This window comes from Hydra viridissima, unplaced genomic scaffold (genome assembly GCF_058129835.1).
Source record: "Hydra viridissima isolate aposymbiotic clone 2 unplaced genomic scaffold, HvirCarnegie_v1 scaffold_5, whole genome shotgun sequence".
Lineage (NCBI taxonomy): Eukaryota > Metazoa > Cnidaria > Hydrozoa > Anthoathecata > Hydridae > Hydra > Hydra viridissima.
In genome coordinates this window covers 6,301,573-6,313,754 of record NW_028324304.1, presented here as the reverse complement: position 1 = coordinate 6,313,754, position 12,182 = coordinate 6,301,573, and the positions used below count along the sequence as shown (strand labels likewise).

The 12,182-nt window shown below is 33.2% G+C and overlaps 2 protein-coding genes across 2 annotated transcripts; both read right to left on the bottom strand.

Moving 5' to 3' along the window:
• Positions 1 to 216: 216 nt before the first annotated feature.
• Positions 217 to 2,431, bottom strand: LOC149888226 (uncharacterized). The gene has a single exon (XM_090086882.1). It carries the CDS (start codon positions 2,091 to 2,093, stop codon positions 351 to 353), a length of 1,743 nt encoding a protein of 580 aa, XP_089943008.1. The 5' UTR covers positions 2,094 to 2,431; the 3' UTR covers positions 217 to 350.
• A 5,941-nt stretch (positions 2,432 to 8,372) lies between these two features.
• On the bottom strand, positions 8,373 to 8,782 carry LOC149888225 (uncharacterized). The gene is made up of 2 exons (XM_090086905.1): positions 8,744 to 8,782; positions 8,373 to 8,603 (listed from the first exon to the last, which is right to left on the bottom strand). Exons 1-2 carry the CDS (start codon positions 8,780 to 8,782, stop codon positions 8,373 to 8,375), a joined length of 270 nt encoding a protein of 89 aa, XP_089943031.1.
• Between the last annotated feature and the right edge of the window lie 3,400 nt (positions 8,783 to 12,182).

Genomic DNA, 12,182 nt, shown 5'->3' with positions numbered 1-12,182 from the left:
ATCTAAATTTGTGATATGAACGAAGCAGATTTTTGAATAAATTTTTTTTTTCCATAAAAGGCTACAGACAAATTAGGTTTTTCAAAAAAAGGTCAAAATGCAAAGAAAAAAACTTAATAACTCAAAATCTTAAGTCATATAAGAAATTCTACTCCGATCATATCATAAATATTGGTAAAATGAACAATTCCTGAAAAATTCATCATGATAGCATGTATACTTTTCAAGATTTTTTTACCGGCGTGTTTAAAAAGCAAATTCTCAGAAAACGCAAAACAAAAAATAAAATCATAAATTATTGTTCATTTCATAAATTTACCTTTTAAAAACTTACTTTTTAAAAGAATATTTTAAAAACTACCAGATTCATAATATTCCCTGGACTTTTCCATTGAATTTTGGTAATCATTCTTTGAAAATCGTTGACAACGTAACAACTTTCGTTTAATCTTAAAACTTTCACTCGATTTAAATGATGATAGATTTATTCGTTTTTTGTTTATGAGTCTGCAACCAGCTAAAGTAAAATGTCCTGGTTTCATATTTAGTTTTTCATAAATCAAAATAACAGACTTCATACCAATGTTATAATTTGCAACAGCATCATACACTCCGAACTCTAAACTGGCTAAACCAACATAATTACTTTTTGGTAATCTTTTCCATATTAAATTATTAAAACTCTCATTGCAATTCTGGGTTTTTCCATGCAGACACTTTACTAATTCAGAATCTTTACTTAAATCAGCATATATTAGCTTGATTTTGTGAATAATATCAACAGGAATTCCTGGTCCAGGTTTGTATACGGAAGAAGACTTAGCTTTATCAATGTTGAATTTGCACCAACTGTCGCCTCCAGTTGGGCAGTAAATGTGATAGTTATATTCCTTAGAAGAAGCTACATGGAAAAGGCTAGCTAATACTGCTTTTTTCATTTTATTTAAATCATTTATATTGCTCCGGATAGCTACACCAAAAACATTTTGCAAGCGATCAATAACTGCATTGGTTAGTCGACCATGACCACCTAGACCCTTAACACTTTTTTTTAACTTGCGTAAGCGAGTACCAACTCGTTTTTGGTAATGTCCTACACACTCCAACTTTTTTACCTCCATGTTTGGGTATATATCTTTGATAGAAAGATGGGATTTACTATCCCCATCACCAAGAAATTCGGTATATCTTAACTTGTGCTTTTCAATGGAACGTTTAAAAACTCTCACTGCACCAACAGATTCCATACCACCAGCTGTACCTTGATAATTGTACAAGCAAATATGTTTGTTTTTCCAATTAGCATATGCATCAGGATTTGATTTTCTTAATTTTTCCTTCATACAGCATGCTTTACATGACTTATTCATAGGTTCAACATCGATTACTTTTCCACTATCTATTAAAATTGCGGTAAAAACACCATTCATTGACTGATATCCTCTTTTCTGCCACGATCCATCGCATGATACACCAACATCAACAATATCCTCACCAGTTGCATTTCCTTTTATTTCAGTTGCAGCATCTGACATTGTCTCGTTTGCAACACTTTTCACAACGTTTTTTATTTTTGTTGTTATTTTTGTATAGTTTTTGGGTGTCATGGGTTTAGGCATATTCATGAGCTGAGTAAATTTTTCAATTCCAGTATGACCATGTCCTAATACTCTCATTGCATAAATTGTCCTGTAGTTAATATCAAACCCTTTATCACAATTATCTGATGTGTAAAATTCATGTTTATAATCACAAGATGGTGTAGTACACTTCAAATAAAGAAACGATGCTAGACCTTTCTTTTTTTCATGGTGATCACCTAGGTACAGTGCACAGTTTTCACATTGAGGACACATTAACAATGAAAGAACTTTAGATAAAATTTCAGTGTCTATAATTCTGTAACCACTAATTTTTTTAATGTTTTTACTTGGTACATTTGTAATGAATTTAACTTTCTTAGCAGATGCGCCTAAAATATTACTGTGATTTAACTCACATCCACTTACATTACATGCATTTTTATTTTTCTGCACATTAAATACTCTTCTTTTTTTGTGGTATTTTGTTCTCTGCTTTACTCTATCACTCATTTTTATGTGTTTCTGCTGTTGGATAAATTAGCTTTAATAACTTGATAAAATCGTAATTGTAAATAGCCTATGTTTGAATATAATAAGGAACAGAATATTATTTAGCAAAGATGATTTAAATCAAAACATATATTTGAAACAGTTCTCCAGGATAAGTTCACCAACAAAATATTCACCCCCATAGCAACGCGTTGCTATGCAAATATTTTTCACTTGAGTTCACAAAAACATAAATTAAACAAAAACTTATTAAGAAATCTATAATTTTTTTTGCAGATTCAAAATCTACATAAAATTTTGGTCAACAATTATTAGAGAAAAAAAAATCCAATTTTTGAAAAATTTTGAGGGTAGTTGCCCCTTAAAAACTACTTTTTAAAAAGTCTTTAAAAATTATTTACATCAAGATTTTAAAACAAAAGTACTAAGCATGTCGCAAATTAAAACTATATGGAATTATTTTTAAAAAAGTGATAATGAAGAAAATGCGAAGTGCATTTTATGTTCGGCTATTTTAAAAATTAATCAAAGATCAACTAAAGGGTTATTAATCCATTTAAAAACTAAACGTGGCACCGATTTAAAATCAAACGTTTTACAACAAGACGGAGCTTCAACTTCAAAACAGCATGAAACAGTTGAACTAGAGCCTAAAATATACATCGACTGCGAAGACGAAGAAGTAATTCCATCGAAAAATATAATGCAAAAATTTACATCACTAAAAAAGCAAAATCAAAAGTTTTCAATAACGTTTGACGAATGGACATCACAAAATAGTCAGAGATACTTAAACTTAAATTTACATATGGAGGCGAAACACTTTAATCTTGGATTGATTCGAATCCATGGATCGTGTAATGCAGAATATTGCGTCAAGTTAGTTTCAGAAAGGCTAAATTGCTTCGATATTGACCTCCAAGAAGACATTATTGCCATGACCACTGATAGAGCAAGTGTGATGGTGAAAGTCGGTAAAATGATGTCTTGCTATCAACAGCTATGTTATGCTCATGGAATACAACTTGCAGTTATTGATATCTTATACAAGAAAAACTGCGGAGAAGTCGAAGAATCGTTTATTACATATGAAAATTGTGAAGAAGAAGATGAATGTGGTAAAACTGAGGATGATGAAGTTATAAATAAAGAAAATGGTTTGACAATGATTTTGGACCGAGCATCAGCTGAATTGGTTAGCAATTACAAAGATCTCATAAAAAAAGTGAGAAAGGTTGTAAAAATATTTAAAAACTCTCCTGTAAAAAATGATACATATTTACAGAAATATATCGTACAAGAACACGGGAAAAAGCTTCAGTTGATTCTTGATTGTAAAACTAGGTGGGACAGTATATTCGATATGTTAGAAAGATTTCATAGACTAAAACTGTGTATTGAAAAAGCCTTAATTAATGTTTGGTCAGAAATTCGTTTCACCCAAGAAGAGTGGTCCCAAATCAATGACTTAATTATTTGCCTGGCACCACTAAAACTTAGTCTCGAACTTTAATGTAGAAGAGAATCGAACCTTGTCACGGTGGAAACAACTTTTCAATTTATGCTAGATAAATTGCGAAAGCAATCATCACTTTTGAGCATAGATTTAGCCGCAGCACTTCGTGAGAGGTTTACACAACGTCGTAATAAGAATTTAAATGGACTACTAGTTTACTTAAAAAATCCGACGAAGAAAATGAACTCGAAGAAAAAGAAGCTGTAGATTTTATTAACAATTCCCAAATACTTATTCCTACAATTCTATCTCTGAAAAAAGAATTGGAAAATCAAACACAGAAAGACAAGAACAGCTGGACAGAAAATGTAAAGGAGAGACCAAATTTAGATTCTTTAGACTTTGATAAATTATTGAAGCCGGAAATGTCTGCCTATGAAAGTAATGGAGTAAGAGGCAAGTTTCTAGATATAGCGCATAGTTACTTGATGACCATACCACCAATAAGCGTAGAGGCCGAGCAAGCTTTTTCAGCTGCTGGTTACATATGCAATCCTTTGAGGAGTAGATTAAGTGATGATACTTTAAGTAGGGTCTGTTTCTTAAGAGCCCATTTCTTACAATCATTTTCTCAATTTGATATTTTAAAAAACAAATAAAGCTAATAGTTCTACGTAAAGCTAAAAGATGTTCTATGTACTTTGGCTTATCTTTTTGTTCATTAAATGTTAAGAATTATATTGATTTACAAATGAATTGCGTTTTTTGGCTTTATTTACCTTATCTTAGCAATTTAATAAGTTGAGTATAATTTTTCTAAAATACTTGAAAGAAAAATACAATTGTCATTTTGCCTTTTATAATGTGCATAAGAAACCTACTAATCCCGCGCGGGATCCCGCGGGATCCGCACAAAAATTAAAAAAATCCGCGCGGATCCCGCGGGATTGAAAAGTGTGCGGGATTGCAATCCCTAACAACACTTGATTAACTTTATCAGTAAAGTTAACTTTGAGCAGCTTATATACAGAGTTTGCTTTTTCTAAAACATCCTTCCTCAAAAAGCCGCTGCATAAATTACGAAGGACATTGTCTAGTGACTCGGTAAGAAACGGCACCATTGGATTGTCAGTTTGAAAAATGATTAGGAAATTATTTAATGATGTTGCAATTTCCTAAAAAAATCTAAGTTTAAGTGGTATGGTGACATCTTCCACAGCTTTAGCAAGACAATCAAAACTGGTGTTTTGTGCAGGCTTTCCGTTTCCAGATTGCTTCGATTTTGGTAAGCCTTTCCAAAACTTTACAACTTCAATTATCTTGGAATGTTTGGAAACTTTACTATTTTCAACCCATCCGTGTGAGCAAATTTTAAGAGGGTAATCTGAAAAACTAGCAGCTGTTAGACATTCATAGTCAGCTCGGCGAGAAGGAGACTCATCAAACATTTTATTCAGAGAAAAAAGTAGTTTCTTAATGTTCCAGTCACTATCCTTTTCCCCAGTTTGGAAAGAACGATGAATGGTATGGAGACTACATGTTCCGATATTAATTAAAGGATCAAGTAAATCTTCATTTCTGTTTTCATTTACCAGATTTAAAAAGGCTAAATTTACATTAGACAGAAGAAACTTGGAGAACTTTACTTCGATCCAAAGAACTTAAATAGCTATTATATTTTTAAAAAACATCACCAGCAGATGCTTTACCTAAGAGCTCAGAACTCCAATAAGATGTTTTTACTTCATTTTCTGTGTCATCCCAAAAGCGAACATGTAGATCCATATGACTTTTTTTAGAAATTTTGATATAAGATTCATCAAATAATAAGTATAATAAGGAAATTTGTTCAATTCGTTTAGCATCGTTTCTTTAACAAAAGGGGCAACACTGTGAAATAAAATGTAACTGCATTTTGCTTTTCCACAAGTGAAACTTTGAGCAATTTGGCTCAATTTGAAACATGGAGCAGAACAGTTTACTTATTGATTCTGAAGAACGATTCTGAAGAATATTTACAATTCAAAACTTCTAGTGACCAAATTTCCTCTGCATTTTAAGTCTGATCTCTTGACATCATATCAATCAAATTTGTTTGCTTTTGAGTTGTTTTTTGTTCTGGTGGATTAGTTCCTTCAGATAGCCTTTTAAAAAAACTTGTATTACTGTTATTAGATGGACATCTTTCCACATGTTTCTTCCCTTTAGCATGCTGCTTTATATTTTCTATTCCACTGTTTGCAATGCTAAAGGACTTCGAGCAAACTTTACAAAATGCACTTGTTTCATATTTTTTATCTTTTTGCAACCAGCATTTGAACTCTTCTTCAATGAGCCACAAGTCTTGAAATTTACTTTTATACTTAGACATTATTTCTAGTTTTCTAAACGAAACAAATTCTTTATGGCAGACATATTAGAAAATAACTGCATTCAAATCAATTTCTACACTGAAATAAACTCTTTAAAATGTTATAAGAAAAAAAAAACATTTTCAAAAATATTAGTACTGTAGTAACTAAAATAAAAATCTGCTAATCGAAAAAATGTAAATATTATTTAAAACACAAATATTTTTAATATTTCTAAAACGTTAGTGTACCTGAAAAAAAAAAAAAAAAAAAGAGGAGTTATAGAGGAGATTTGATCACATTTTCAATTTTTTAGAGGATAAAAGAGGACTTTAGAAGAGATTTTTAATAAAAGAGGGCTTTAGAGGATTTTAGAGGAGCTGTGACCACTCTGATATTTCATGTCAGCGATAATTCTACGTCACTATTTACAAATAATCACAAATAATTAACGAGTGTTCTCCGCAAGTGTGTTTAGTGCACTTGGAACATCTTGTAAAGACACGTCGCTGACGAAGCAGACACAAATGACATGGTTTTCTAATTTTGAGTAAGGCATCTTGGGGTGGATTATTCTGTTCTGTAGACATAGAAGCAATGGCGCGTCTAGGGCCAGGTTGAAATTCCCCTCTTGGATTCTCAATAATTCGGTGTTCCATTGCTATTTTCATCATTTCCATGCTCATTTTCAGCAAGAATTGTCGTCTTTTTGATCCACTATTTTCACCTTCCCACTGTGGCTTGTTAAAGAGGATTAAAATACTGGATCGAAAATGGCTTTCGATGCGTTTCTTCTGACACTTCCGTAGATGTATGTAGAGTAGACAACATAATGACAACCTTGTTAGTTTTTGGAATGTAACTCACTAGCTGCATTTTTTCAGAATACACAGTTATAGAATCAAATTGGACTCGAGGAAGAAGTAATTGGGAGCGATATCTGGTTTGTTACGATTTAGGGTTCCGAGCAGAGTGAGGTTCCGTGCTAGAAGTTCTTTGGCTAGCGGAATAGATGTGGAGAATTGGTCAGTTGTGATATTTCTCCCACTACCATGAATTGGTCCAGTTAGCTGTAGCACCACTCGTTTCGCTTGCCTTACTTCTTTTTCCCTATTAATTATCACTCCTAAATAAATCTCAGCATTATAAAAGTAGCAAGTCTTTGACCAAGTTAACGCCCACACTTTGATGCCATATTTGTCAGGTTTTTTTGGCATGTAAACTTTAACAAACTAAATCGGAAACTATGAAGCATTGGCGACAACGTTTGAGAAATTGCTCCCATATCTAAAAGCTGCTAGTTTATCACGTTGGCGACTTTCAGTGCTTGTCATAAAATCTCATGAGTTTTGTGATTAACTCAAATCTTTCACGAGACATTGTGGTTTTGTAGGCAGAAATTCCAAGTTCGTCACTCCACAAGTCTCTGAGAAACACGTTGCGTTGTCTCAAAGCACCCATAAGATAACGAATGCCAAAATATCAAACCAGTTCCTCCTCTGTTATGTCATACCTAAGAAGACCAATGAAATTATGAATATTTATGTAAAGTAAACACAAAAGTATAAACTTATCAAGACTACATTATAAATGAAGTCGAAATTAAATTTTTAACATATTAAAAGATAGTAGTTTATTGAAAACTTACCAGCGTTGTGAAATATGTTGAGAAACTTCTCCAGCACTAATGGAACGTTGGGCCACTCGATTACTTTCATGAAGTATCCGATCTTTCGTTTCTGCTGTTAAAAATAAATCAACAGCTTCACGCACTGTAGTAAAATTTGCTTTCGGTCGCATTCGCTCCCTCACAATGTTTTCCCTGCCTCTTCTACAACGTTGCTCATCTACTGCTGTTTTCAAAATTCTTCCGTTGTGGCCAACATACTCTTCTCTAAATGGATCATGTTCTACTATATCTGAAACTTCGATTTCATTGTTATCTTCCAAAACGTTATCTTCTAATTCACTTCCCGTTGATTCATTTTCCAAATCAAAGTTTGCCATACGTTCAAATATTTTCATTCATTATATTTTTCTAATTGAGTACTAAATATATACAATAAGAAATAAATATATACAATCCATAAAATTTGTTTTTACTTATAATAAAAAAATTTCTGAGCCTAAATCATAATTCATTACAGTGTATTTCATTAAATAACAGTCTAAAGTAAACTCAGTATATAATTTTCATAGTTTTGGCCGTGTCCGATGTCAGAACCGAATTTAAATAGAATAGAATGAGACGATCGAATTTTTTATTGATCGAAGCTATTTAGAAGCGAATTTGAACTTTTTTTGTTTGGATAGAATCATTTTACAGTCGAATTTTTTAGGATCGAATTTTTTTAATTAAGTTATTAAAACTTGTTTCAGTCGAATAATATAGAACCACCATCTAGAACCGAATCTTCTAGAATCGAATCAGTTAAACAATTTAATATATGCAATAGTATATTAAATAGTACATTAAATAAACACATTTATAAAATCTGCTGTTGGTCCTCTGCATACTGGACAGTGATTAATAGAACTACTTTGAATAGCTTCAGCACATCGCTGGTATAGGCAAAGATGTCGGCAAGGAAAAACAACAACTTCAAGATTGTTGACGAGACAAACTTTGCAGACATTTTCAATTGGTCTTTCCACCACAGCAGCTTGTCCATTTGATTGAGATTCTTCATCAACAGTTTGTTCCTAAAAAAAGTGTAAATATAAAACGTCTAACTAGTAGATAGTCTCCGCCTGTCAAAAACAACAACAACAAACCCCTAACATGAATACAATGCAGTAAATACTTTTTGTTGATTGTTAAAAATTATAATTAATTATCTAACCTGTTCAATGAATTCTAGAACTTCCTGATCACTTGGCATTTTCATATCGTTGCAGAGGAATGATGCAACTTCAAGAAATTTGGTTGCAGTCCATTCACCACTTGCAAGCTTTTCTTCGTACGAAGGTGCTCATGCTGCCTTTGACGATCCTGACGCAGGTCTCTTCTAGGTTGGGAACCTATTTAGATCTGGAGAATCTCAACTTCTATTGGAAAGACGACCTATTTAAAATTGATATTTTAAAGATAGTTTTAAGGTTACGATCTCAACTGCTGCATCAAAACACTAAAGTGCTATTATATAAAGACTTACATTTTACAAACTTTTTCATTTTTTCTTTAACAGCAATGTCACTGTGATGGTTAGCTTCAGCTTTTAGTTTGTCAGCTTCAGGCCCTACTAAATTGGGTGGTAGCAAGCACATGGAAATTAACTTACGACACCATTTTTTGATGATTGGGTCATTATTCCTTGTGTATTCCACCTGCAGACCAATGGCTTTGTTAGGTTAGGTTCCCCCATTTTGATATTGAAACGAATTATAGCTTAAAAATGATTTACCTGACAAATATGTCAGCAGTGTTGTAGAACAAAAGAACAAAGCTAGTTGATCCTCAAACTTTCTGAAAGTAAGTGCAGCCTTAACATCTTCATTTGAGGACTGGATGACATTGTTGTAGATTTCACGCAAAGGTAGCTATGTAGTTGAAGCCATGTCTCGCATTTTCTCAAGAGCTGGAAGATGATCAAAGTTTTCGGGCCTAGTTCCACAAGTGTGACCATGTATTGTCTCAAGTAAATTAGAATTAAAACTACTTTTGCACTTCATTCACAAAGATGACGGTGCTTACACTTGAGATCCACAAAACCATTGTTTTCCTTATTTTTGATGTAGCCAAAGTCCCCTGCAACATACACAAATGTTTTCCGTTTGTCACCTTTAATTTTTCTGTATTCCATTTTGCTATTTGAAATTTAGACAAAGCTTGATATATTTTCACATGCATTCGTTGGATTTTACGATGTTTACATAAAATTTTGCAACAAAAAAAAACATTATTTTCGAAAATAATAAAAACCTTTTTTTGAAGGATCGTGTACACTTTAACCTTTAACACAAAAACCAGTTTGAAAAAATTATGCCGTCTTTGAACTGCATCACAAATCCATTAAAATTACAATTGTAAAAAAATTCGATTGTATAAAAACTCGATGCTGAACTAATCGGCTGTGAAAAGTAATTAACCCTCTATTCGACACATTATGATCAAACTACCAAAGGAAAAACTTCTCTTGAGCTGCTAATATTCAAATGAAAATGTAATTGTGGTTAATTCTCGTCAAAATTAAAAATGAAAGATATGAAATACATATGAAGACCACACTGGAAAAACGATCAAGCTACATTTTTTTTGTTTTGAGTAAATTAGATTTTAAACTTCAAAACACCATAGCTCACTTATTTGTTAAGCTTTTTTAATTTTCTCTTTTTTATTATTTACTTGAGCAAGGTCTTTAATAAAAACAAAGGTTTTACTGTCAACATTACTTAGCAATTATGTTGTTGTTATTGTTTTACCGATGGCATACCTTTTAGGTGCTTGATCGTTTTTCCGTTTTATTCTTTTTTTTTTTCAAAAAATGTTTGTATAATAGTAAATTACAATTTTAACTGGTGCAGTGTAGAGTGTATGTATCGTTTTGTCTAGAAAAATAACCAATACAATAAATTAAGGAAAACTTAAACTTTATTAACTAGAAATAAGATGCGATTTTGTAATGGTGATCAGGATTAGTTAAAAAATAAAAGGTGATTATTTTTAATCATCAGTGTCTGAGCTACTTCCTTCAAAACCCTCAGTGATGTCTGTAACTAAGGTTGAAAGGTTGTCAAAGAATGCATTGTTTTCAGGTCGACAAAAGCGCTTGAGAACCTGGAGATCTTTATACTTTTCTTTGCTGAGCGCCAGATCAGTAGGGTAGAGCTGCATCAGCGTTGGAAGATTTCTAAGAATTGATCCCTTCTTCTGGGGTTTTGCTATTACAGCGGTTTCCATTGAGCCATTCCAATTATTTCTATATAACACCAATTTGGGATGCTGAGCCTCAAATCGGATTTCCTGCACTGGCCTTGTGGGAAAGGGACATGTTGCTTTAAAGTTTAGTTTCATGTGGTCAGTGAAGCTCAAAAACTGGTTGCGAGAAAAACGAATAACATTGTATGGTGTTGGTTTAATTCTAGCTTCTTCTAGGACACTACACCAGTCTTCTGGCAACTCCACATTAGCCTTTTGGTTTACCAGGCTCATGTCTCTGTCACACTTCATGTAAGAGTGTCCTCTGATGGGGAAAGTCAGCTTGACAGTCTTGAAGCGCTTGTAGTTGTGGATCATTGTGTGGAAGAAACGAATGATGGTGAAGTTTTTGTTCTGTTCAGCACATCGATCACAAAAAGTCTCCAGGTCAGTGACATCACTCGAAAGATGATTTGTAAAAAAATGATACAACATTGATGCAACGTCATCTGCACCCTTGTTTCCTTTGGTCTCGTCGTAGGTATATATGTATACATCATTTGTGGACAGCACGTGTATGTTGAAAGATACAAAAGTAAGTTGGCGACGGTAGTAAACTTCATTACACGTCTTGTTTGGTATAGGTAAATTTTTTTGATAATCAAATGATATTGCCTCAATCGCTTTAGTTGCTCGAGCACGTCTGTGTGCCTCCAACTTTCTTGTGTAAAATGTATCAGCTTTGCGTTTGTGAGGTTCATGTTGTTTGGTCAATTTTTCTTTTTCTACACGTAGGACATCTACGTCTCCTTCATTCTTTGAGATGCATTTTACCACATGCTCTATTTTTAAAACTAACTCGTCACAAGTCGCACAAGTGTCTTTCCTTGGGTATCCAAACCCTATATTGAAGTCCTTAACGAAAACCCTGCGATAAGTTTCGTAAGTTATCTCTATGTCAGGATGTGTTTCTCGGAAGAGGGCATGCATTTTGCTGACGTTAAGCTCTGCTGATAGATACAGCTTTCTAGTTTTGCCAAGCGCATAGTGAGAATGTCTTCCACGAAAGCTTGATATGTGTGCACGGATAGCTACTGTCACATGGTCAGGAAGCCTGTGTGGCCTATTCTTATGTCGTCCTCTGATATCTTTTGGAGGACACCCTATTGTAAAAAAAATCATTAGTAATTGTGAGTAATAGAGGCGGATTAGTTGATTGGGAAGGGTGTGGGATGTGGGTGGTAAGTGTAGCACATTTTTGTTTAATTGTTGTCCTGTTGTTACTAAATAAACAAATTTCTCGTGCATAAAAGTTTTTTTTGTCACAAATCAAAATTTGAACTTTTTCTTTTGTAAACAGAAGAATCTCTTCCTCTGCCCTTCCCGTTTAATTAAAATTAGTCCACACTTACTCAAAAAAAATG